Genomic DNA, 26,442 nt, shown 5'->3' on the forward strand with positions numbered 1-26,442 from the left:
CTTTTTAACACTGGAGTTGAGGATACAAATTATGAGTTATTTAATAAGCTGACTCAAAAGAGAGAATATATTAGAAATAGTAAAATGAACTGGGAGAAAATAATAATTCTATATTTGGAATATAAGTTATTTAATTATTGACTATATGCAGAATTACCTATTGAATATAAAATGTATTTTACTTTATTTTTTCATTTATATTGTATATATATCCTAAATGTTTGTTCTAATAGATACAAACCTATAAGGAGATGACAATTTTTTTATGTAGTTCTAATAGATTTTGTTAAATGGAGTTTGACTCAGAAGTACTTTTGTTAAGTACTGTAAGGTACCCTTGGCTAACTTGGACTGGCTGTTTGGTCTTGCTAGTGCAGATGTACTCTCCACAGTGTACATGCCTGACCAATTCCATTCACTTTCAAAGTACTTGAAATTACAGAGTGTTTAAAGTCATTGCATCAGCAATAACAGAGTAATACCAGGTTTATGTTTTTCAGTGACCACCCTATAGAGATTGAACAATTGCATTTTGAGCATGGTGTAAGATACCACAACATTCAAGCTATGTCCTAGGACCTACAACTAAGTGCAGCCTAGGTCTTGCAAATAGAGAAAATTCATGAGTACAGATCCATGTTCAGTTCACATTAAAGTGTTGAGTGGGCAACTGTGCTAATACAATGTGGATTCACAATTAATGGTTACTTAGATCTAGTCTACCCCTGTCTTAACCCTACAATACAAATAAGTTACTGGGTATCAAGGTTGTTAAAGTAATAATACATTTCAGGTGTCTGAAAATTTTTATTAGGTATCATTTATATTGTTCTTTTCTAGTCAGTTAAAAATGTTATTGGGCTGAATATATAGTTTAAAATTTTATAAGGAAATAATCACACAGGGAAAAATGGCTTGTAGACTAGATTGTATCATACATATTGATACTGAAGTTTTGTTTAATGTGGGTTGTTTTGATGACATTCAAAAGTGCGATTGTGTCATGCTTTTATAATAACAGATTATTTAAATTTTATGCTTTTAAAGGTGTACTTGTTTCTCAGCTATTTTCACTGATATGGAATGTGTGAATTTATGGAGAATGAGTGCCAGCTCAGACCCACATTAAAGTTAGGCAGAGAGCTTGACGCACCAGCAGGCCCTTGAGTGCAGCATAGCGGCTCTTTACTGAATGCTTTTCCAGTTGTAAGTTACTTTTGTAATAAAATACATAGTTTAAAAATGCAGAACCTAAATGTTTACCTCAATTCCTATGGAATCCCACAGAATTTCATAGAAAGAAAAGGCAGTTTGATATTTAAACCAGAATATATTAAGAAATTCCAAAAGAAAATTGACATTCTGCACTGAACACTTAAGTAGAATACTGACTATTCTTACAAATCAAGTTAGTAGACTTTAAATGTCTTTATGCAGTCATTCAACTGAGATGTTTTGTTTTGTTATGTTTGTTTTGTTTTTGTGGCAGGGTCTTACTCTGTAGCCCTGGCTGACCTGGAACTTGCTATGTAGACTAGGCTGACCTAGAAATCACAAAGATCTGTCTGCCTCTACCTCCCAACTGAGAGGATTTAAGGTGTGTGCTCTTAGTCCCATGTGAGCTTTCTTTTGTTTTTAAAGAATGGCTTTGGCATCACTCATTCTATTTAAACATTCATTGTAAAAAATATTTAATTTCTAGAGATATAGCTTCACATTGAATTTTAAAAAGTGTTTATATTATATTGAAAGTCATCTCAAGAATCTCCAAGATATTTAAAGTAGTTATAGGGCCAAAGAAAATGCACCTTTACCACAATCTGGTCCTATGTGCCTTGCTTTACCAAATAAATACCTGACTTTTTTGGAGACTATTTCTGTAATTTACAACTTTAGATACATACTTGAAATTGGAATTTTTTTTTAAAAAAATTGAATAACTATAATTCTAGCTTTTGGTTGTTTCAACATTTGCTCTTTAAGTACATTATTTAGCAAACGGATACTAAGTATCCTATCAGTGTATCTGAATAGCACTTGTTTAAGTGATTTGTGACACCTGCACTATGGTTCAGGTTTGAGACATTCACAACAGTCTATAAATGTCTGTTTGTTGTTTTTTTTCCTGTAAAACATAATTTGCTGTGATTTGGAACAATATTTTTTAAAATAATTTTGACTCTAAATTGATCTATGTCTGTACTTCATTTACATAAACTGATTCTTTGGGGTTTGGGAATGTGACTTGTATGTTTAAATTTTTATAAATTCAAAGAAATGTATAAACTGGTATTTTATTAAGTGACTTTTTAAATGATAAATTCCTCATGTCAGTTTTTTGTATCCATTATTACCTATGTTTAATAGATAAGGGAAATAGATTCTTTTCATAAATAACTATATGCATTTTCCTATATTTCCGCTTTCCCTTCTCTTTTCTTATGTTTTTTAATTTATTTTATTCAACATACATTGGTGTGAGGATATCGGATCCCCTGGAACTGGAGTTACAGGCGGTTGCAGACTCTCATATAGGTGCTGGGAATTGAACCGGGGTCCACAGGAAGAACAGCTAGTGCTCTTAACCACTGAACCATTTCTCCAGTCCCCGCTCTCCCTTTTTACCTGTGTGTGATTAATCTGTGGATTAGTTTCTTATTTTTGTATTTCAGAAGTGACTTGCTCATCTTCATCTCCCGGTAACTTGGTATCACATGTTATTCTGTTTCCTTTTCTTTGTTTTAGCCAGAGTACTTAGAATTTCTCTGACTACATAGTGATCACAGCCCCAAAGGATTTTCTTTGAAATAAAATACTTCTTTGTTGCTGGACAGTGGTGGCACACGCCTTTAATCCCAGCACTCGGGAGGCAGAGGCAGGAAAGTCTCTGTGAGGTCCAGGCCAGCCTGGTCTACAAGAGCTAGTTCCAGGACAGGCTCCAAAGCTACAGAGAAATCCTGTCTTCAGAAACAAAAACAATACAACAACAGCAACAATAAAAAAAAAAACCTGTCTTGAAAAACCAAAAATAAATAAATAAATACTTCTTTGCTGCCAGTGAGGTTCAGTTGTTACTTTGGACCTTTCCTTCTCTGCCTGAGTGTAATCGCTTCTGTTGTGACACCCACATTCATCCCCACTTCTACTCTGATGTAGCCACACATGGAATACTTTAACAGCAAAGAAAGGATAAAAATCTCAGCATTTTACGAATGAAGGTATTTTTGCTAAGTTCTCATGAAAAGCAGTAACTGAAACTCAGATGTTACTTTCTGTGCTAGAGTATTTCTTCTTAGACTGGTGAGATAGCTCAGTGGTTAAGAGCATGTACTGCTCTCCCAGAGGACTCACATTAGGAATCCCAGGGGATCTGAGGCCTCTGTGTTCCACCAACTCTTGTAGCCACATGCAAACACACCTACACATAATGTAAAGTCATAAAATCCAGGCATAGTGGCACACGCCTTTATTCCCAGGACTTGAGAGGCAGAGGCAGGTGGATCTCTGTGAGTATGAGGCCACCCTGGTCTACATAGTGAGATCCTATCTCAAGTAAATTAAAAAAATGAATAAATAAATAAAAGTTTGCAAGGCATGGTGGCATACAGAAGTAGTAAGTTCCCTTAAGTATGAGACCATGCTGGTCCATATAGGGAGTTACAGTACAACCAGGGCTATGTACTGAGACCCTGTCCCACCCTAAATCTTAAAAAAAGATGCTGCTTTTGCTAGAAGCACATCACAAGCTAGATGTGTTGGTGCAAGCCTGTAATCCCAGCCTTCTGGAGGCTGAAGTCAGTGTGGGCTACAGCAAGTCTGAGGGTCAGCCTGCGTCTCCCAGTCTCATCTTCCTCCATCTCCTCTCTTCCTTCCTCCTTTCCTTTTCACTTTCTTTTTAATTATATCTTTGAGAGTCGTTTCGCCCTTTATTTGTTATTTGTCTCTTTTTTTCCTTATCAGTTAAATTTTATTTTATTTTAAAAATTTGGGGGTTTTGTGTGTGTATGTTTGGTTTTCTGAAGCATAGTTTCTCTGTAGCTTTGGAGCCTGTCCTGGAACTCTCTGTAGAACAGTGTGGCCTCAAACTCACAGAGATCCTCTTGTCTCTGCCTCCTGAGTGCTGCGATTAAAGGCGTGAGCCACCACCACCTGGCTTTAAATATTTGGTTTTATGTGACATTTGTCCCTTCAGTGACTTTAATCTTGCTGTGAAGGACTGTGCAGTGTAGACGTGAACAATTCATGGGCTATATCAGTGAACTCACAAAGATAGTATTGTTAAAGAACTCCTTTGATTGTTGATTTTAGTTTTGAGATAGGGTCTCATGATTTAACCTGGGTTATCTTAAAGCTATGTAGCTGAGACTAACTTCAAATGGCCCCTGCTGCCATAGCCTTCCAGGCGCTGGTCTTCCCTATCACACCAGCCAGAGCATTTAAAATAATTTTTTAAATTACATTTTACTTTTTTATGTGTATTTTGCCTGGATGTAGATCTGTGCGCTATTTTCATACCTGGTGCCTAAGGAGGCCAGAACAAGGTCCTGAACCCCAAGGAATTGAATTTACACACAGATAGTTGAGCTATAACATGGTAGGTTCTTAGAGTTGAACCTCAGTCCTTTGGAAGAGCAGCCAATGCTTTTAATTGCTGAGCCATCTCTCCAGCCCCCTTAAACTACGTTTAAAAACATTTTGTGTGGGGGGGAGGGGCGTGCTATGGTGCCAATGTGAAAGTCAGAGAGGACAGTTTGTGTGTATAAACTTGGGCTCTGGGATCCGCTTTAGAGCATTAGGCTTGGCAGCAAGCACCTTTACCAACTGAACCATCTCACCCGCCCCAGTAAACAATTCTAATATGTTTTAATTCTGCATACGAGCATATGTCTGTGTGTGGATAACTGTATGTGAGGTACCAGTGGAGGCCAGAAGAGTGTGTCAGATGCCATGAAGTTTGGATTACTAGTGGCTACCAGATGTGGCTGCGAGGAGCCAAACTCGGGTCTTCTCAGGAATAACTACCTTTAACCACTGAGCCAGGTCTCTAGTCCCATCTTTTTAAATTAAGTTTTAACTAACTTTTCATTTTGAAACAGAAATAAAAGTTGAAAGATTAACATATCACCCAAATGTAACTTCTAACAGCTTTCAGAACTTGGCCTCGGCCAGGACATACCCCTAAGTGTTTTTGTGTGTATCCCCCCCGAAATAGCCTTCTCCTTGCTCCTCAGTTCCTTCGTCACACTTAAGGAAACTCAGAGTTTACCAAGTTCAGACCACAATGGTTCCAGGTGCCTTAAAAATGGCTTTTTACAGATTTTGGCTTTGAAGGATACAGTTGAAGTTTGTATTTGCTATTTAGTCTAAAACACTGTTCCCCAGTGTCTACTCTTTCTCCAGGACAGGACTTTTGGAGACTCACAGACTCTCATACTTCCTGTGTGGATGTCCTTTGCTTGACTTAGTTTCTTTCATATTTTATTTTATTTTTATTTTATTTTTTTTTTAGCTTGAAGCCAGGTCATAGGCTAAACTAGCTCTGGGTTAATGTCTTAGGCAAGAATATTTTACTTTTTTGTTTCTTTTAAAGTCTGGTCTCTCTATGTAGTCCTGGCTATACTGGAACTTGCTATGTAGACCAAGTTGGCTTGAAAATCACAGAGATACACCTACCTCTGTATCTGAGTTCTGGGATCAAAAGTCATAGCTCACAATATTCAGCTACAGTTCATCTTTTTATTAATTGTTTTTTAATTTTTTTTAATTATTTTTTATTTGTTTATTTTTGTTTTTTACAGACAGAGTTTCTCTATGTAACAGTCCTGGCTGTTTGGAACTTGCTTTGTAGTCCAGGCTTGCCTTTAATTCTGATGTGCTTGCCTCTGCCTCCTTAGTGTTGGGATTAAAGGCATGTGCCACCACTGCCTGGCCAATTCATCTTTTTTTTGGGGGGGGGGGGGTTTCGAGACAGGGTTTCTCTGTGGTTTTGGAGCCTGTCCTGGAACTAGCTCTTGTAGACCAGGCTGGTCTCAAACTCACAGAGATCCGCCTGCCTCTGCCTCCCAAGTGCTGGGATTAAAGGCGTGCGCCACCGCCGCCCGGCTCAATTCATCTTTTTAAGACGATGCATTACAATCAGTGTTTCCAACTGAATTTATGGGTGGGGTTTTTGCTTTTATTTTTAGAAAAGACACATTGTATCCTGGAGCTCTCTGAGCAACTAAGGTAGGCCTTAGACTTGTGTTCCTTCTTCATCTGCCTCCTGAATGCTGGAATTACAGGCACTAAAATTTAGAATTATATTTTCCTTTTTTCCTGAGACAGGGTTTCTCAGTGTAACAGTCCTGGCTGGCCTCAAACTCACTGAGATCCAACTGCCTCTCCCTTCCAAGTGCTGGAATTAAAAGTGTGCTCCATTACCGCCCAGCTAAATCATTGTTTTTAGTTATATCTGACTATCGTCTTAAAATGAAATAATTTGGCTCTTAATGTTAACATATTCATGTCTTGTTATGAGTTTAAATGCTACAAAACTAGTATTCCAATGACAAACCTTCTCTGTGAAGTTCAAAGTGTATTTGCACTTTTATTATTAGAATGTAGCCTGTCTGTTGCAAAATGACCTTGGCAGGTCCCATGGTGGGTGAGGACCATGTGGGTGAGAGACAGACAAACATGTCATACAGAGTTTGAGTGTGGAGTTTATTGAGATAAAGAAAACGGGAAGGGAAGAGAGAATGAGAGAGAGAGAGACAGACAGATAGAAAGCTGCCTCTGTAGAGACAATGGTAGAAAGGAAGAGAAAAGAGAAGCAGGAAAAGTCCTGCCTGCCCCTTCAGAGGAAAGGGGGGGTGGCCGGACACCAGGAGTGGGTGAAACTTGTTTCTTTTTTTTTAAATTTTGAGACAGGGTTTCTCTGCAGCTTTCTGGTTCCTGTCCTGGAACTAGCTCTTGTAGACCAGGCTGGCCTCGAACTCACAGAGATCCACCTGCCTCTGCCTCTGCCTCCCGAGTGCTGGGATTAAAGGCGTGCGCCGCCACCGCCCGGCTGAAGCTTGCTTCTTAAAGGGACCTTTGCACCTGCATACAAACTAGGACCCTGGGTTGGCCAGGATGCAAGCAGGGTACATCCTGCCAGATGACAGGCAGGCCAGCATAATGCCTGAATCCTAACACTGTCAACTAAAGATATATATTCAAAGGATGTATTTAAAAGTAAATGTTAAGGTCAGGCATGGTAACACACACTTTTGATCTCAGGATTCAGATAGAGGCAGGAGGATCTTTGTGAGTTCTGGTGTGACCTAGAACTAGTTCTAACCAGCCAGGTCTACAATGAGACCCTCTGTGTTTGGGAGTGGGAGGAGGAGGGTTAATGGAAGTCAGGTCTTCTCTTCAGGTTAATAGTGTGATAAGAATAGGTTCACTAGTTTTGTATCCAGTTTCGTAAATTTAATCCTTTATTATTGAATATGCAAACCATTTAACCTGATTTAAAGGTTTAAAATATGTGAGGCAAAGAAATAGTTCACAGAGGAGTCTGCTGAGCTCTCATGCCTGTCCAACTCCATTCCCCAGCACCTTCTGTGGGGAATAATTTCTCCCAGCTTATAGTTCTGTTTCTGAAAGGCGAACATATGTGTGTCACTATATTTACTGTGGTTCTTTTCCTACACAACCGTGTTCTCCGTTCTGTAAGGCTTTTCAGAGGTTTATCCATTCTCAGTGATCACCTCAACACCCACCATGCTTTCTTTTGCTTTCAGAGCTCCTTTTGTTGTTGCTGGTCTAAACTTGATTTGTTCCTGTTGACTCTCACCAAATTGTGTGCTTCTATTCAGTGAACACTTCCACATGCACCCCCCACCTCCTCCCCCATTCTAGTCTTTTTAGTTGTGGCATTTCTTTTCTCTGTGTAACAGTTCAAGCTGTCCTGGAACTTGTTCTGTAGACCTGGCCTTGAACTCAGAGATCTGCCTGCCTCTGCTTCCTGAGCGCTGGGATTCAAAGTGTGCACCACCACTGCCCTAGTTGTATTATTTTTATGTGTTGGGAACATACAGACATACTTCAACCCTAGGCTAAGACAAGCCGATGGACACTGTTGTAGATACTCAAATGGCTTTGAATAGCTGGCCAGTAGCTTTAGTATAGCTAAAGTATGATTTTTTAGAGGTTATGAAAGTTGGAGTAACCGTACAATACTTTTCTTTTTTTGGACTGGCTCTCATGTAGCCCACGGCCTTGTTACATTGGTCAGCCTTGAACTCAGGACCAATCTGTCTCTCCATCACAATTGCCAGAATCCCAGGTGCATACAACAACACCTAGTTTACAATAATAATCCCAGCCCTTCATGCCCATCCAAAGTAAGATCCTGGAATTACTTAGGAAGTCTGTCCCACTATCAACAGCTTCCAGTTAAGACTCAAAGGTTTCTATGTATGAATTTTATTTTTTTCTTTTTTCTTTTTTTATTTTTCTTTGAATTTTATTTTTAAAGTAAGTATAATAAATTATTACTCATCAGGTCAAGATGTTTCCTGTACCATGCATGACATTGGTTTGGTTTCCATTTCTTGTCAGCAGGGAAATAGAAGGAATAAAACATCCAATCAAATTTACTCTTTTTATTTTGAAATTTCCAGAGAAGCTGCAGTAACGCACACATTCACTTGGACCCTATACTTTCTCCTTTACCTTGTCTATTAGTTCCTTACAGCCACGGAAACAAAACAAACAGCCCCAAAGTTTGGTGACCTGAAACATCTACCCCCTCAACTCATTTTAAAGACAGTCTCATGTATCCCAGGCTGGTCTCAGATTTGCCCTTGAATTTCTGATTCTGCTGCTTTCACCAGGGTTCAGGCATGCACTTCCATTCTGGGTTTATCCATCATTGGGGATAGAATCCTCAGCCCTGTGCTGAGGGTAGGGACTCCACAAGAACTGCATCCCTAGTCCAGTACTGTGACTAAGCTGGGTGGTCCTAGGTGAAGGTCTCAGAATTGTAGTCAGGCTGTCTGCAGTCAGCTCAAGACTTGACCAGGGCTAGAGGATTTACTGCCAAGATGATCATAGGGGTTTTCAGCTCCTTGCCAACTGCACCTCCATAGCACTTGTAGTCTCATGGCATTACCAAGTGACACCCCCTGACTTGGAGTGAATGAAAACCCTACCAAAACCTTTTATGACCTAGCCTCTGAAGTCACTTCACCTCTGAAGTCTGCTTCACCCTGTTAAAACAAGGGCATCACCAACCAGGCCACACAGCAGGAGAGGGAGCCTAATCCACTTCTTCCAGGGAGGGCTCTCTTGTCTGTGAACTTTCTTAGAGCCACCACATCCAGGTGCACTGTTCGCCTGCCCGTTTGCTTTGTCACCAGCTTCCCTTCATGGAACAGTTGGAGGGTGGATAGCATGCGTTGTGCTCCTTCACTAGCTAACACTGAAGGAAAAGCTTTTCAAAACAATTGCTAAAATCAAAATTTTGCCAGGCATGGTGGCACATGCCTTTAATCACAGCATAGGAGGCAGTCAGGAGAATATCTGAGTAGGAGGCCAACCTGGTCTACATAAGCCCCTGCTTCCCCCTCCTACCAAAGTTCGCACTGTGGTAGTACTTTATATATTTTTTGTTTGTTTGTTTGTTTTGTTTTGTTTTTAGAGACAGGGTTTCTTTGTGTTGCTTTGGAGCCTGTCCTGGAACTCGTCCTCTATACTAGGCTGGCCTCGAACTCAGATCCACCTGCCTCTGCCACCCCAGTGCTGGGATTAAAGGCGCCGGCTTACTTTCTATTTCATATTCAACTTATATCCATGCTGTTTCTAATAGTCTTCTAGTCAAACTGATTTCTATAAACAAAAGTGTGACATTACCTTGTTTAGATTGGTGGGGCGGGTGAAGGGGCAATTGTCCCGGGACTGTGTGTGTGTGTGTGTGTGTGTGTGTGTGTGTGTGTGTGTAAGCCAGCATGACCAAGCTGAGCATCAGATCAATAGCTAATCCAAACAACAAAACAAAACAAAATACAAAACAACCCTCTACGTACTACCAACCATTCCTGTAAAGCTGTTTCTGTTGCCTTCAGTTCTGTTTCGGTGGGGAAGCAGTTGATGCGGATGCGCATAGTTTGGGACGCCTATTTAGAGGTTCTGAGAAACTCTTTGTCAGATTTGAGCAGGTTATAACTTTTGAAACTTGAATTCTTTCATCTGAGAAGGAGAAACAGTTATCATACCCGCTGCTCAGCACCTTAGAAAGAAGGGACTAGCCAGCTAGTCCAGGGACCTGGCCCCACCCGGCCCCAGGACACCTCCCTGCCCTCCGTTAGTGCAGTTTTGAGGGGCGTGGCCGCATGCGGAGGCGGGGCTGCGTCACGGGGGCGGGGCGGGCGACTCAGCCCATCGCACGATGTGACGCGCCGCCGGAGGCAGGCCGGGCCCTCAAGATGGCGGCGTGCGCCCGGAGCGGCTCGGCCCGGCAGTAGTGGCGGGACAGCACTCGCCGCTGGGGCCTCCCGCCCCCTGAGTGGCTGCTGCAGCGCCGGGAGTCGAGGATGGTAAAATGACCCAGGGGAAGAAAAAGAAACGGGCCGCGAACCGCAGTATCATGCTGGCCAAGAAGATCATCATTAAGGACGGAGGCACGGTGAGTGTCGGTTCCGCGCCGCAGGGCGGCCCGGCGTGGGCCCAGCTTCCGCGTTCGCCGGCCCGGGGAGCACCCAGCTCGACCCACGGTCTCCGCGGCCGGTCGCGGCGTCTCGGGGGCCTGCGGCCTCGGCCCACGTGCACTCGGCCGCGGGGAGGAGGCGTCGGCCCCTCGGCAGCTCTGCCAGGCCCAGCGCGGCGCGCGGGGAGGCCGAGCAGCCCTGAGCTCCATATGCTGTGGCGGGTGGCCGCCACCGCCGCCCGCTGGGTCAGGGTACGTGCGTTGTCCCGTCGTGGTCGCCGGAGCCGGAGCGGCGGCTCGGAACTCCTGGGCTCGGGGACCCGGTCGGGGGCTGGGCTCGGTTCCCCTCCCGGCGTCGGGAGCCTGACCTGACTACCTGGGGCCTACACTCTCCTTTAGAGAAGTCATCACCTTGTGCCTCAAAATAACAGTCTTTAATTTGTCCTGATGGAAGGATCAGGGAAAGACTCTTTGAAAGGCAGGCGGGCTGGGGCTAAAAGATGTACCTTTTTAGCTGATCCTTATTCTTGGTAAACTTTATGCAATGTGCAGTGGGTTACCAGAAGAGGATATAGGATTTGTAACTGACAAACGAGCGTACACTTTTGTTGTGCTGAGATTTCCTTGCTGTTACCCTCTGCTCTTTGCTGGATCCTTTGGTATCACGTTCGGAAGTAGAATGGGAAAATGAGATGTGTCTCTTTCCCGTGAAGTTGCAGACATGGTTTCTTTCATTCCATTTGTTTGTAATTTAATGGAGCCTCGGTCAGTGCTAGCAAAGCACTAAATATGTAAGTAGGCCACCACCGAGGATTTGCCGAATTCAGCTTGAATTAAATGACAACTTTCTTTTGACATTTCAGATCATGGCCTAGTCCAGCTGCCAAAATTTAGAGAGCTTGGGACATATGGAACGATTTCAGAATATGTTTGGTTAACTGTCAGACTTATTAGTTGTCATAGCTTTGACATTTATTGAAAAAAAGAAAATTCAATGTTTTCCAGATCCTTGTTACTGTACCTGATTAAAATATTACTTTAATCTCATGAGTTCAAATTACCTGCTCTGACCAAGTTGGTAGGAGCTATATTGTAAGGATATTGTTTTCCGCTGTAGAAAGACATTTTTTGTTGGGTGGCATTGTTTCTTTTTTTGATTTTCGAGATAGGATTTTTTTTTTTTGTGTAACCTTGGCTGTCCTGGAACTCTGCTCTGTATGTAGACCAGGCTGGCCTCGAACTAACGGAGATCCGCCAGCCTCTGCCTGAGCACTGGTATTAAAGGCGTGTGCCACCAATGTCTGGCGAAAGACAAAATTTTAACAAAGTGCATTTTATAAAGCCAGATGACATTTAAGATCAGTATTCTTTGCAAAAAGACAAGAATGAAAGATTAAGGAATACACCTAAATTGTACTGTTATTGCCTCTTTCGAGGATTTTGTTTTGGTGTGCTCTGTCAGTGTGTTTTTTGTTTTGTAGTGAGCTGGGTCAGCCCTGCAGCATACTCATCCCATACTCTTCGGTTAGAAGAGATCCATGTAGCTCAGGATGGTTCAAACCTACCATCCTGCTTCTGCCTTCCAGGTGCTGGGATTACAGGCCTGTGCTACCGGTACTGGCAAGAGGCGGATCTTGCTTGGTTGTTTAAATCTTGCTATTTATGAAGATAGAGCAAATGTCTAGGTTGCCTTAATACACAAATAGCACTTTTCACTAGTCACAGTGTAATAACTTGGTGGTAAACTAAATCAATGGCTACTTTTCTTGAGGGCTGAGGTCTTAGAGCATTGTCCTTTCCCATCTTGCTATACTTTGTTTTTCTTTCTATTCTTCTTTTTTTTGAAAAAAAAGATTATGAGCAGGTGGTACACATCTTTAATCCCAGCACGCCTGAGGCACAGACAGGTGGATCTCTGAATTCGTGGTGGACCTGAGTTCCAGGACAGGGCTCCACAGAGAGGCAAGAAGAAAGAAAGAAGAAAAAAAACCTAATGTCCATGCCTGGTGCCTGAGCAGGTCAGAAGAGGAGGGGGTCACATGCTCTGGATGTTGAGTTACAGGTGGTTTTTCACTGCCATGTCAGTTTTGGGAACCGAACATGGTATTTCCAAGAGCAGCAAGTGCTCATAATGACTAAGCCATTCTTTTTTTTTTTTTTTGGATTTTCGAGACAGAGTTTCTCTGTAGCTTTGGAGCCTGTCCTGGAATTGCCTCTCAAGTGCTGGGACCACCACCCAACCCATTTTCCATTCTTAAGAACTGGTACTGTCAGCTGAGCAATGGTGGCACACGCCTTAATCCCAGCACTCGGGAGGCAGAGGCAAAGGCAGGCAGATATCTATGAATTCAAGGCCAGCCTGGTCTCCAAGAGCTAGTTTCAGGACAGGCTCCAAAGCTATAGAGAAACCCTGTCTTGAAAAATAAAAAAACAAACAACAACAATAACAAAACCTGTTACTGTCTCCACAGTAAGAGCTTTGCTTTCCCCATTGAATCCCACTGGGCCTTTAGTATGTGGGTATATGGCTGGCTGGATATGTCTGTGTGTCTGTCTGTCTGTCTGTCTGTAGTTTGATTCTTCCTCGTCCATGTGAGTGTTTTGCTTTAAGATAGCATTGCTTTTCTGCCTCTACATGTAAGTTAGACTACCATTGTGGACATTGAGGTTTATTGTTATTTGGCATGTGGGTGTTTGGCCTGCATATGTCTTACCATGTGAGCGGGGTGACTGGAGGTCAGAAGCAGCCATCGCATCCCTTGGAACTGGAGTTATTATTGGTAGTTAGCGGCCATGTTGGTGCAGTCCTCCCCACTCTTTCCCACCTCTGTTTTGTTTTGTTTTGTTTTGGGACAGGGTTTCTCTGTGTAACAGCCCTAACTGTCCTCAAAGTATCTCTATAGACCAGGCTGGCCTCCAACTCACAGAGATTCACCTGCTTATGCTTCCCAGGATTAAAGACGTGTGCCATCATCCTCTATCTCTGGTTTTTGCTTTTTGGGATTTTCTTTTATTGATATTTATTGAGCTCTACATTTTTCTCTGCTCTCCTCCCTGCCTCTCCCCTCCCCACTTCAATCCTCCCCCAAGGTCCCCATGCTCCCAATTTACTCAGGAGATTTTGTCTTCTTCTACTTTCTACTTCCCATGTAGATTAGATCTATGTAAGTCTTAGTTTCCTCATTGTTGTCTAAGTTCTCTGGGATTGTGGTTTGTAGGATGGCTTTCTTTGCTTTATGTTTAAAAACCACCTGTGAGTGAGTATATATGGTAATTGTTTTTCTGTGTCTGGGTTACCTCACTCAAAATAATGCTTTCTAGTTTCATCCATTTTCCTGCAAAATTCAAGCTGTCGTTATTTTTTTCTGCTGTGTAGTACTCCGTTGTGTAAATGTACCACATTTTCCTTATCCATTCTTCAGTTGAGGGGCATTTAGGTTGTTGTCAGGTTCTGGCTATGACAAAGCCGCTGTGAACATAGTTGAGCACATGTCCTTGTGGCACAATTGAGCATCCTTTGGATATATACCCAAAAGTGGTATTACTGGGTCTTGAGGAAGGTTGTTTCCTAATTTTCTGAGAAATCGCCATACTGATTTCTAAAGCTGCTGTACCAGCTTGCATTCCCACCAGAAATGCAGAAGTGTTTCCTTTTTCCCCACAACTTCTCCAGCATAAGTTGTCATCAGTGTTTTTGATCTTGACCATTCTTTCAGGTGTAAGATAGAATCACAGAGTTGTTTTGACTTGCATTTCTCTGATGACTAAGAATGTTAAACATTTCCTAAAGTGTCTTTCAGCCATTTTAGATACCTCTGTTGAGTTGAGAGTTCTCTGTTTAGGTCTGTACTCCATTTTTTTTTTATTGGTTTATGTGTCATTTTGATGACCAGTTTCTTGAGTTCTTTGTATATTTTGGAGATCAGACCTCTGTCTGATGTGGGGTTAGTGAAGATCTTTTCCCATTCTGTAGGCTGTTGTTTTGTCTTGTTGACTGTGTCCTTTGCTTTACAGAAGCTTTTCAGTTTCAGGAGGTCCCATTTATTAATTGTTTCTCTCAGTGTCTGTGCTGCTGGGGTTATATTTAGGAAGTGGTTCCCTGTGCCAGTGTGTTCAAGTGTACTTCCCACTTTCTCTTCTATAAGGTTCAGTGTGGTTGGCTTTATGTTGAAGTCTTTGATCCATTTGGACTTGAGTTTTGTGCATAGTGTACTTCCCACTTTCTCTTCTATAAGGTTCAGTGTGGTTGGCTTTATGTTGAGGTCTTTGATCCATTTGGACTTGAGTTTTGTGCATGGTGATAGATATCGGTCTATTTTCATTCTTCTATATGTTGATATCCAGTTATGCCAGCACCACTTGTTAAATATGCTTTCTTTTTTCCATTTGATATTTTTTGCTTCTTTATCAAAGATCAGGTGTTCGAAGATGTGTGGATTGATATCTGGGTCTTCTATTCGGTTCCATTGGTCCTCCTGTTTGTTCTTATGCCAATACCAGGCTGTTTTCAGTACTGTAGCTTTGTAGTAGAGTTTGAAGTCAGGGATTATGATGCCTCCAGAAGTTCATTTATTGTACAGGATTGTTTTGACTATGCTGGGTTTTTTGCTTTTCCATATGAAGTTGAGTACTGTTCTTTCAAGGTCTTTGAAGAATTTTGCTGGGCATTGTGTTGAATCTGTAGATTGCTTATGGTAAGATTGCCATTTTTACTATGTTAATTCTGCCAACCCAAGAGCATAGAAGATCTTTCCACTTTCTGGTGTCTTCTTCAGTTTCTTTCTTCAAAGACTTGTCATACAAGTCTTTTACTTCTTTGGTTAGAGTTACTCCGATATTTTATGCTATTTGTGGCTCTTGTGAAGGGTGATATTTCTTTGATTTCTTCCCCAGCCTTTTTATCATCTGTGTACAGGAGGGCTACTGATTTTTTTTTTTTTTTGAGTTAATCTTGTATCCTACTACATTGCTGAAAGTGTTTATGAGTTGTAGCAGTTCCTTGGTAGAATTTTTGGGATCACTTATGTAAACAATCATATCATCAGCAAATAGAGTTTGACTTCTTTTCCAATTTGTATCCCCTTGATCTGAAATAATTACATTGCACATATATATTATGTTTTCTTTATCCACTCCTCTGGTAAGGAATAGCTAGGCTCCATAACTTAACGAATGTCAACAATGTTGCAGTAAGCACTGATCTGCAGATATCTGTGATGTGCTGATTTGAACTCTTCTGAGTAGTAACAAGGAGTGGTAGACCTGGTCTTGTGGCAGATCTGTTTAGTGTTTTGAGAAACCTCCATACTAATGACCAGAATAATTGGAGTACCTTACATTCCCACCAGCAGTGTATAAGGATTCTTTTTTTGGTGGCATCGTATCTAGCGTTTGTTTTGTTTTTGTTTTTATTTTTTAGTTTTTTTTAACCCCTTACTGAGTGTCAGTTTTATTGATGAAAGATGGAATTTCAATGTAGTTTAAATTTGCATTCTCTGATGATTCGTGAGATTTAGCATTTTTTCTACTGTTTATTGAATGTTATCTTCTGATACTGATTTCATTGCTGAACTATTTTTTTTTTTTTGGATTGCTAGTTCCCAAATAACAACACTGAGACTTATTAAGTATGAAAGGTTGTCCTTTAGCTTAGGTTTGTCTCAACTAGCTCTTATAACTTAAATTAACTCATTTATTGTAATCTACATTCTGCCACATGGCATTACCTCTCTTCCATGTTGCATCTCCTAATTCCTCTTCTTGTCTCACTGGCATCTCCCTGCCTCTCTTTTCCCCAGAGTTCTCTCTTTTCCTGGAAATTTTGCCTCTCCGCTCCTACCTAGCTATTGGCCATTCAGGTCTTTATTACACTAATCACAGAATATATATTCACATGGTGTTTGAATATCCCGCAGCAGATTTACTAGTTAGGTTTTTTCTTCTTTTGGTTTTTTGAGACAGCGTTTCTCTGTAGCTTTGGAGCCTGTCCTGAAACTAGCTTCTGTAGACCAGGCTGGCCTTGAACTCATAGATAACTGCCTGCCTTTGCCTCTGCCTCCCGAGTGCTGGGATTAAAGAAATGTGCCACCGCCTCCTGGCACACTATTTAGGTTTTTCAATTTTTTGTGTATTCTACTTGTTACTTAATGTGTCAGATGTATAGTTAGCAAGAGTTTCCTCCCATTCTCTAGGTGGCTGTCACTGTGTAGGTTTATTTCTGGCCTCTCCTTTCATTTCTGTTTAACTATATGCCTATTTTGTGCCAATACCATCCTGTTTCTTGTTAACTATCTCTGTCATATAGTGTGAGATCAGGTATGCCCTAGCATTGGTCTCGTTTGAGGAATGGCATTGGAATTTTAATGGGGATTGCATTGAATCTGTAGATGGTTTTTTTAATAGGATGTTCATTTTCACAATATTAATTCTTATAATCAGTGGTCATGAAATGTCATTCTATTTTCTAGTGTCCACTTAGATTATTTTCTTCAATGTTTTCATATATAGTTTTCTTTTACTTATGTAGTTATATTTACTCCAAGGCATTTATTTTACATGTACAGGTGCATTACCTGCATGTATGTGTACCACATTCCTGCCTGGTGTTCTCAGGGGCCAGAAGAGAGATCGGATCTCCTGAGATTGGAGTCCAGATGGTTGTGAGCTGCTGTGAGGGTGCTGGGAATTAAACCTGGATCCGCTGCAAGAGCAGCTAGACCTTACTTGCTGATTCATCTCTCCAGCCCCTGTATTTTTATTCTGAGACAACAGTAAATGGGGTTGTTTTCCTGTTTTTTTTTTCTCAGAACATTATTATTTATAAATAGGAAGGTTAACCAGGCGGTGGTGGCACACATCTTTAATCCTAGCACTCGGGAGGCAGAGGCAGGTGGATCTCTGTGACTTCAAGGCCAGCCTGATCTACAGAGCAAGTTCCAGGACAGACGACAAAGCTACAGAGAAACCCTGTCTCAAAACCAAAAATAAATAAATGAATAAATGGAATAAATAAATAGGAAAGTTACTAAATTTTGTATGTTAATGAAAATGTTTATCAGCGCTGAGAGTTTTACCTTTAGGGTTCAATTTAAAGAATTACATGGTTTGCAATTAGGAATATTTGACTTTTTCCTTTCCTTTTTGTTTCCCTTTTGTTTATCTTTCTACTCTAGCTAAGGCTTCAAGCACTGTATTGAAGATGCGAAGGAGGTAGACACCCTTGTTTCTGAATTTAGTAGAAAAACTTTTGAGTTTTTCCCCATTTAGTATTCAGAGTTAAGAGTAGGCAGAAGAACAGCATGAGTAACTGTAGAGTAAGTTACTAAATGTTAAATTATGCCTGTGAGCCAGGTGATGGTGGCGCACACCTTTAACTCCAGCACAGGAGACAAGCTGGAAGAACCCTGTGAGTTCAAGGCCAGCCTGGTCTACAGAGCTAGTTCCAGGGCATCCAGGGCTATTACACAGAGAAATCCTGCCTCGAAAAAACAAAAACAAACATACAAAAAATTATGTCTGTGTATCTATTGACTACCATTTCGCCAGTGAAAGTAATGACAGAATAGGTGCATTTGCTTTTGAAGGGTCTGTACATAGCAGTAAAACTCTTAGCTCTGAGTTTTGTTGCATATAAAGACATGGTGACCATATTAAAGTTTCTAAGATTAAGAAATAAAACTGAGAATGGTGGCATTCATCTAAAACTAGTGCATTGTTGAGGGTGAGGCAAGAGGTTTGTGAAGCAGAGGATTAGTTTTGAGCTGTGTGAAACCTCGTCTCAAAGACACAGGAAAGGAAAGATGATTGGATTAAAATTAACTTGTGACAGTTCAGAATGCATCCTGCTATTGTTATCTTCTGTGATGTAAATTAACACTCCTGTAAAAGGATGTGAGCTACAGTTATTCACATGAATTATATATTTTATTAAAATTTTAATATTTTATTAAAATTTAATTTTTGTTAGATTTTTTATTTAGACTTATGTTTACTGTGTGTGTATGTCTGTATGCTTGCATGTATGTCTGTAAGCTATGTGCTCTGGTGCCCAAGAGGTCATAAAGGACACTGGATTCCCTGGAACTGGAGTTGGAGTCACAGACTGTTGTGAGCCATTGTGTGGGTTCTGGGAATATAACCCAGTCCTCTGGAAGGAAAGCAAATGCTCTGAACCACTGACCCATCCGTCCAGCCCAAATTCACTTTTTTTTTTTTCCTAAGATCTTCATTGGTCTTTTTTAAGCACAGGGATTAAAAACATGGGATTAGACTACTGATAAACTAGATAGTTCTTTGTATTAACTAAAATCACTTCATTGTAGTGAATCCACAAATGAAATCATTACACAGCAAGATTAAGGTAGCCATTCAAATGCTTCCCCAGTTGTAACTCACATCCCGGTGAATTTCTATACAGTTAGAGTGGCCATTCTAAAGCTGAGGAACGTCCATTAAGGTTTTATACTTTCACTATCTATATTATTATTATTACTACTACTACTGTTGTTATTTATGAGTGTGTGAGCATGTGTACATGAGTGCACACACGTGCCACTGCATTTGTGGAGATGAGAGGAAAAGCCTCAGGAGTCTACTCTTCCACCTTTACCTCTCCTTCCATCTTTATCTGGGGCCTTGGGGTTTATTGCAGCAGGTGTTTTTACCAGCTGAAACCACCTGGTACATTTTAATGCCTTTCATTGCCTCAAAAAAGGAGAAGGAAAAACAGAAAAACCAATCTGACAATTGAAACCAGAAAAGTAGCTTTATATCCTCTTCTGTGACCCCTGTGTCCCTTTGCCTGCAATTGATTGTTTCCTCATCACCTAGTATTACCTTCTCGTAGCCTCCTTTCTATTTATTTATTTATTTAGGTTTTTTGAGACAAGGTTTCTCAGTAGCTTTGGAGCCTGTTCTGGAACTAGCTCTTGTAAACCAGGCTGGCCTCAAACCCACAAAGATCCGCCTGCCTCTGCCTCCCGAGTGCTGGGATTAAAGGCGTGCGCCACCACCACCTGTTCTTGGTAGCCTCCTTTCTAAATGTTACACTGTACTGACATACGTACACTATAAACTTATAGGTTCTTGAAAGCAAAGAAATGGACACAACCTAGATGTCCACCAGCAGGTGAAAGGGTAAGAAAAATGTGCTCTATATACAAAGTAGAACATTCTATTATAAAGAAAATATGGAATTATGAAATTTACAGGAAAATAGAAGGATCCAGAAAGTATATTAAAAGAGGTGACCCAAACTCGTGGGAAAAAAAAAATGTGCATTCTCTGTCACATGCAGATCTAGCCTATAATGCATATCTGTGTATGCATGAAAATGTGTAGTTCTGGATAGTAGCTTAAGAAGATAGACTCTCAGCCGGGCGATGGTGGCGCACGCCTTTAATCCCAGCACTCGGGAGGCAGAGGCAGGTGGATCTCTGTGAGTTCGAGACCAGCCTGGTCTATAGAGCTAGTTCCAGGACAGGCTCCAAAGCCACAGAGAAACCCTGCCTCGAAAAACCAAAAAAAAAAAAAAGAAGATAGACTCTCACGTGGGTCAGGGACTTCACTATGCAGGTGTGGATAATTTAAACTCCCAATCCTTTTGTTTGTATCAGATGCAGGGATTCTAGAGGTGTACCACTGTGCCAGACTACTTTAGAGATTTATTTTTAAAAATTTAAGGTGGACACTTTTAGTTCTAGCCCTTATGGTTCTACAAGAGGATCTCTGTGAGTTTAAGACCAACCTGGCCTACAAAGCAAGTTCTAGGACAGTTAGAGCAGTTCCAGGGAGAAACCCTATCTCAAAAAACAAAACTAGAACAAAAAAAAAATAATAATGTGTATGAGTGTTTGCTTGCATGTGTCTGTGTACCATATGTGTTTATTGCCCATGGAGGCCAATGTTGGATCTCTTGGAGTTGGAGGCAATGTTAGCCTTTGTGTGTTGCTGTCTTATGGGAATTGCTTTGTTGGAAATACCTAAAAAGTAGTTGCTATATTGTTTGCAAAATGAAGTGTGCTCAGAGAAGCAGAGCTCCAGATATCCTCCTCTTACTTCTTCTACCTTCTACTGTGGAGGATGACTGCCACCCAACCTTTTCTTTCTGCTTTTAATGAGAATAGTCAGTGTCTAGACCCAGTTCCCAGTGCTTTCTACTCCACAGACAACAATGGCCCCAAGCTATTGCCTGAGGACAGAGGATCTTTATAGACCCACATATCTGTTAAACAGCTCTAAGAATGTTTATTTCCTTTTGCCTCCCTATCATCAGGATTGGTTTCAAGACTCCCCTCTCATGCCAGAAAATGTTAATTCTCAATCCATTTAAATAAAGCAGCTTACTATTTGTATAACATAGTAGATAAGCAGCCTCCTGTACACTTCCTTGGTCTCCAGATTACTTGTGGTATCTAGTGCAGTGTCACTGTTAAATGATGGCTGGTATATTTCTTAGGGAGTGATGACAAAATACCCATTCATGTTTAGTAGGGCATTAGTTTACATGTGCAGTTGGTTGAATCAATGGCTGCAGAATCTCTGGCTATGGAGTACCAGCTGCACTATCTTTGGTAGGTGTGTGGCAGGCAGCACCTCTATAGCTTATCTTTCAGCATTTGCTTTAGATGAGCGTATGTGGATAAGTTAGCAAGCACTTTTCTAAGATTATGTATTTTGTTCAAACAAATATTATTAGGAGTACTGCTTACTAATATAATCATGGTATCTGCCAAAAGTTGCAGGTTATTGTAGTGTAACTTGTTTGTGGCTGCCAAAAGCTTGAGGTTTGAATAAAACAGATAGCTTTTTTGAAGTAGTGTTCTGACAAGTATGATTTAAAATTTTTCAGTTATTTAAAAAGTACAAATTGTCATTAGCATGGTTTCAAGTTGAAAGTGTGAGTAAAAAACTAAGACTTAAGGACTGGAGGTCTAGCTTGGTTGTGGAACACTTACTTGTCCAGCATGTGCAGGCCTCTGAAGTTGATGCTTAACCTTCCAAACTAAAGAGTTGCTGCTTTTAGCGAGGGTGCATCAAGATCCCCAAAATCGGTTGTCTTTTGAAAGCAGATGTTGTTTCTCGTCTTTCATAGTGGCATGACTTTTTCAAGGTATAGAAGCAGTTAGGAATTCCCCTATGTGAAATTTTTTTTCTTTTTCTTTTTTTTTTTCTTTTTTCTTTTTTTTTTTTTTTTTGAGACAGGGTTTCTCTGTAGCATTTTTGGAGCCTGTCCTGGAACTAGCTCTTGTAGACCAGGCTGGCCTCGAACTAACACAGATCCTCCTGCCTCTGCCTCCTGAGTGCTGGGATTAAAGGCATGCGCCGCCACCACCCAGCTTGTGAAATGTTTTTTAAAATAATGAGTGAAGCACTGTGACACTAAGACAAGTCCTGAAGTAGGCTCCATCCTATTGATGACCACGTGGATCTAGTTGGCGGTTTGTAAGTTTTAGTTTTACCTTCTTAATGAGTTCAGTTTGTAGGCATTCCTATAATATTGCTGCTTAACTTGATGGAATAGCCACACCTTCCCCACTAATTAAAAAGGGGTGCAAAAATGGGTCTCCGTTAATAAACCTTTTTTACTTGAGACCTCTTTTCTCCTGAAGAATTTATGCACTCTGATACATAAGTGTATAAAGGAAATATACAAATTAAACTTAGTAGAGTCTTTGTTTTCTATAATTAAGGCAGTAGTTTTCTTTTTTTTCAAGATTTTATTTATTTATTATGTATACAGTATTCTCAGTATTCTGTCTGAATGTGTGCCTACAGGCCAGAAGAGGGCACCAGATCTCATTACAGATGGTTGTGACCCACCATGTGGTTGCTGGGAATTGAACTCAGGACCTTTGGAAGAGCAATCAGTGCTCTTAACCACTGAGCCATCTCTCCAGCCCAGGCAGTAGTTTTCTGTGAGAGCAGAAAGCACTGCAGATCATAACACAGTTGCAAGTCTGAGTTGAGGTCTTGGCAGCAGCGTCACGTAGGGCACTACTAGCATCTTGCATGCCACTGAACTTACAGCTGTTAGCCACTGAGTTTACATAGCTGCCCAGGGAGTATCTTTAGAGTGTTGTGCTGTATATCACAAACACTGGAAAGAAAACAACATTGAAGTCTGTTTCTTCTGAATGTTTATTGCCTTTATTCTGTTGTAGAGTTGAAAACAGTAAGTTGAGCTGCTCTTAGTCCAGGAGTGTGTGTAGGCTACCCCTTGTCAACTAGCAACCACATGACAGTTGTCAGTAGGAATTAAGGTATTAGATATTATACACCAGTCACTCTGCTATGCCTTAGGATACAAAAAGAAAAAATTAATTTCTGTACCTAGGAAAGTGATATACTGTGGCATTCATTGTATGCCCACTTGGGCTCTGGAGTTGTTTCCCCAAAACACACACTTTTTTTGGGGGGGGGGTCTTCATGACAGGGTTTCTCTATGTAGCCTGGGCCGTACTGGAACTTGCTCTGTAGACTGGACTGGCCTTGAACTCACAGAGATCCACCTGCCTCTGCTTCCTGAGTGTTGGGAGTAAAGACATGAGCCAACAATGCTCAGCTGTTTTTTTAATTAATTTTTATTTTATGCATATGGGTGTTTTGACTGTATATATATCTGCACCAGGTACCAGAAGAGGGCATTGGATCCCCTAGAACTGCAGTACAGATGGGTGGGTGCTGGGAGTCAAACCCAGGTCCCCTGAATAACAAGTGCAGTTAGCCCCTGGAGTTTCTTCTTAAGTTGTATGTGTGTTCGCTTGTCTTTGTTGTGACAAAATGTCTGGGAAAACAACTTCATGATTTTTTTTTTATAACAATTTCAGAGGCTTCAAGCCATAATCTGTAGCTCTATTGCGTTGAGGCCCACGTGATTAAGTGAAACATCATAGCTGAGTTTATGTGGTAAAGCAAAGCAACTCATCTTAGGTTTACAGGCAGCAGAGAGAGACAAAGAGACAGGAAGGGACTAGTGTACCCATCAATAGGATATGGCTTAGTTTCCCCAACCAAGTCCCACTTCCTCATATGGCCTGTTGACTATGTACTCAACGATGGAGGAACATGCTGCTGATGAAGCTCACTCTTTCATGAACTGGTTTCCTCTCGGTAGGACTACCAGTGGTGGACCAAGTCTGCAGTTCATGAGCTTTTATAATCTTAGAACTCATGCATAGACTATATGCTGATGTTTGCTGAACAATTGAGATCTTACATAAAGTGGTTCCTAGCCATGGTCCTTCAACACCCCTCCCTGAAATTTCAGGTTCCTCTGATTTCTTGCTTGGAATGAGGGTATAGGACCTTAAATTCTGTAGGTTTAGGAGATACATGTATTGTTTTAATGATGATGCCATGTGACAATATCAAGAGCAATGCAGCATTTCAGCATGTACAAAAATCTAAACTCCTCAACTTTTGTACATGGCTGTTAAATGTGTTTGAAAGCCTCGGAAGTGGCACATGTTGGTTTGTGTGCAAATCTCATCTGAAATATTCAAGTTGGTTAAAGAGTCCAAACAACAGTTTAGACTAACTATTCCCATTGTTAAGTAGTGCGTGCTGTATGTTCTTAGTGTTGACTATCGTCACCATGAGTTATTCAGAAGTTCACCGTTACTCTTTTAACATTTGAAAATAATGTCTTTCTACAGCCTCAAGGAATAGGATCCCCTAGTGTTTATCATGCGGTTATTGTCATCTTTTTGGAGTTTTTCGCTTGGGGACTACTGACAGCACCCACATTGGTGGTAAGTGATCTTTAATGTGCACATCACTGTTTCTATAGCAGACGGCCTGTTTTTCTTTCCATGGTTAACTAATAATACTACCTGATCATTTCTGCAGAAGTGACCTATATTTACTGCTTTAGCTGCCTCTTCCAACCTTTACATAGCCCTTAGCTGGGTGGTGGTTCAGGTGTGTGAATGGGCCTGTCATTGGATATGCCCAAGTAGAGGCTTAATCACTACTGTTGGGTAGAGGAGAAAGATCTTTACATTGATAGGTTTAGGGAAGGTGAAATTTAGGGCCCATATTACTCAACATAATTATTTTGAGGTAAATTGAGTAACTCTGTTTTCCCAAGACAAGTTTCATTTGAGCTCAAGATCTACAAAGACTAAAAGGGATGTTACCTATGTTTCTGAGATTTGGAACCATGGAAGATGGTTAATTTTCTCCTGCCAGTGCAGGAAAAGGAAATAGAGACAGGTTCCCAGATATGGAGGAGTCTGTCTTGAAAAGACAATTAGTCTATAGCTTACAGAGTCTCAGAGTAGTCTTTTTCTTAATCTTGGGTGTATGGGTGTTTTGCCTAACCGTGTGTAGTACATCATGTGCATGCCCAGTGCCGGTGGAGGTATTAGGTCTACTCGAAGTGGATTTACAGATGTTGTGAGCTCCCACGTGGTTCCTGGAAATCCATTCTGGGTCCGCTGGAAGAGCAGCCTGTGAATGCTCTTAACCATGGAGTCATCGTCGTAGCCCACTAGAAAAGAACTTGGAAGCAGTTGGCTTACTTGTGCATGTTCACAAGTTTGGTCATTGTATACTCAGGAGGCTTCAAAGATTGTTCATAGAAAAATTAAATGACCATGGAAGGAGAATGCAGGAGTTGAAAAATGTTTCCAGTCCATATTGTTTGGCAGATTTATCTACACATACATAATAACAGTTGCCTTTGCCTTCTGTGTATAAAATATTGATGTTTCACACGGTTACTTTGAATACACAGGCTACATTCATCTTCAAATAATTGGTTTTTGTTTATAATAAACTATCATTTAAAGTTAGAATGGTTCTCTCAGTAATGTACTATAATGAGTTATAAGTATGCTTATTTGGTACATTTTGATTGAGATCCTTTTCCTTTTAAAAAATAGAACTAATTTACTTAACTGTATTATTAGTTCTTCACACAAGCTGGGTAAGTGCCGTTCTGATAACATGGTTTAAGGGCTCAAATATAACATGTTGAAGACTATGCAGAATCTATGCTTCAGTTCTTGGGTCTTTATTGTAACTGACACAAAAATAATCTCAGCTGGAGATAGGGCTCAGTGGCTAAGAGCAGTTGCTCCTCATCCAGAGGTCCCTAGTTTAATTCCCAGCACCTATGCTGGGTGTTTAAAACCTCCTGCAAATGCCAGTTTTAAGAGACCCAACATTCTCTTCTCGCCTCCATAAGGTACCCAAGCATGTGACAAACACGTACACATAAAAATATCCATTAAAAAAAGAAAAAGATACCTCAAGCTAGCATTGCCTTCCTTCCTTCCTTCCTTCCATCTATCCATCCATACTGGTGTAGGATTGGTGTAGGGCCTCATGCATGATTATCAAGAGCCCTACAACCTCCAGTTGTAACTTTGCTATTTTGAAGTCAGTCAGTTATTATTATCCCCAACAAATGATGGAGAGCCAGTGCTGCTGACTTAGTAGATACTGGAATATCTTCCCTCCTACTCCCCTCCAAGTTGTGATAAAACATAAAACCCCTTGGTTGGGATCTGCTGATTTAAAATCTTAAATATTCATTTAAAAGCAAGCAAACAAACAAACATGATTTTTCTCATCATTGAGCTTCTTTAATTCACATTTGACTTGTTTTTCCTCATCTTTCCTTCTATCCTTCTACCAGGTGTCAAACCCAGGACCTTGTCCATGCCAGGCAAGGGCTCTACAACGGAGCTGTACTCCAGTCTTATAAGTTTCTTGTTTGTATTTACAATGAGTATGTTTTCTGAGGTTTCTTGTTGTTGACCAGA

The 26,442-nt window shown here is 40.9% G+C and overlaps 1 protein-coding gene across 1 annotated transcript in view; it reads left to right on the plus strand.

Annotated features, from left to right (window-relative positions):
- Window positions 1–10,434: 10,434 nt before the first annotated feature.
- Window positions 10,435–26,442, plus strand: part of Mfsd14a (major facilitator superfamily domain containing 14A) — a 36,094-nt gene continuing 20,086 nt past the window's right edge. The window contains exons 1-2 of the mRNA XM_041658513.1: window positions 10,435–10,651; window positions 24,328–24,423. Coding sequence (XP_041514447.1) covers window positions 10,568–10,651; window positions 24,328–24,423 — 180 coding nt within the window. The 5' untranslated portion in view covers window positions 10,435–10,567. The remainder of the gene's footprint in view (window positions 10,652–24,327; window positions 24,424–26,442) is intronic.

This window comes from Microtus oregoni, unplaced genomic scaffold (genome assembly GCF_018167655.1).
Source record: "Microtus oregoni isolate MIOR12 unplaced genomic scaffold, Mior012 000000F_ref0000247, whole genome shotgun sequence".
Taxonomy (NCBI): Eukaryota; Metazoa; Chordata; class Mammalia; order Rodentia; family Cricetidae; genus Microtus; species Microtus oregoni.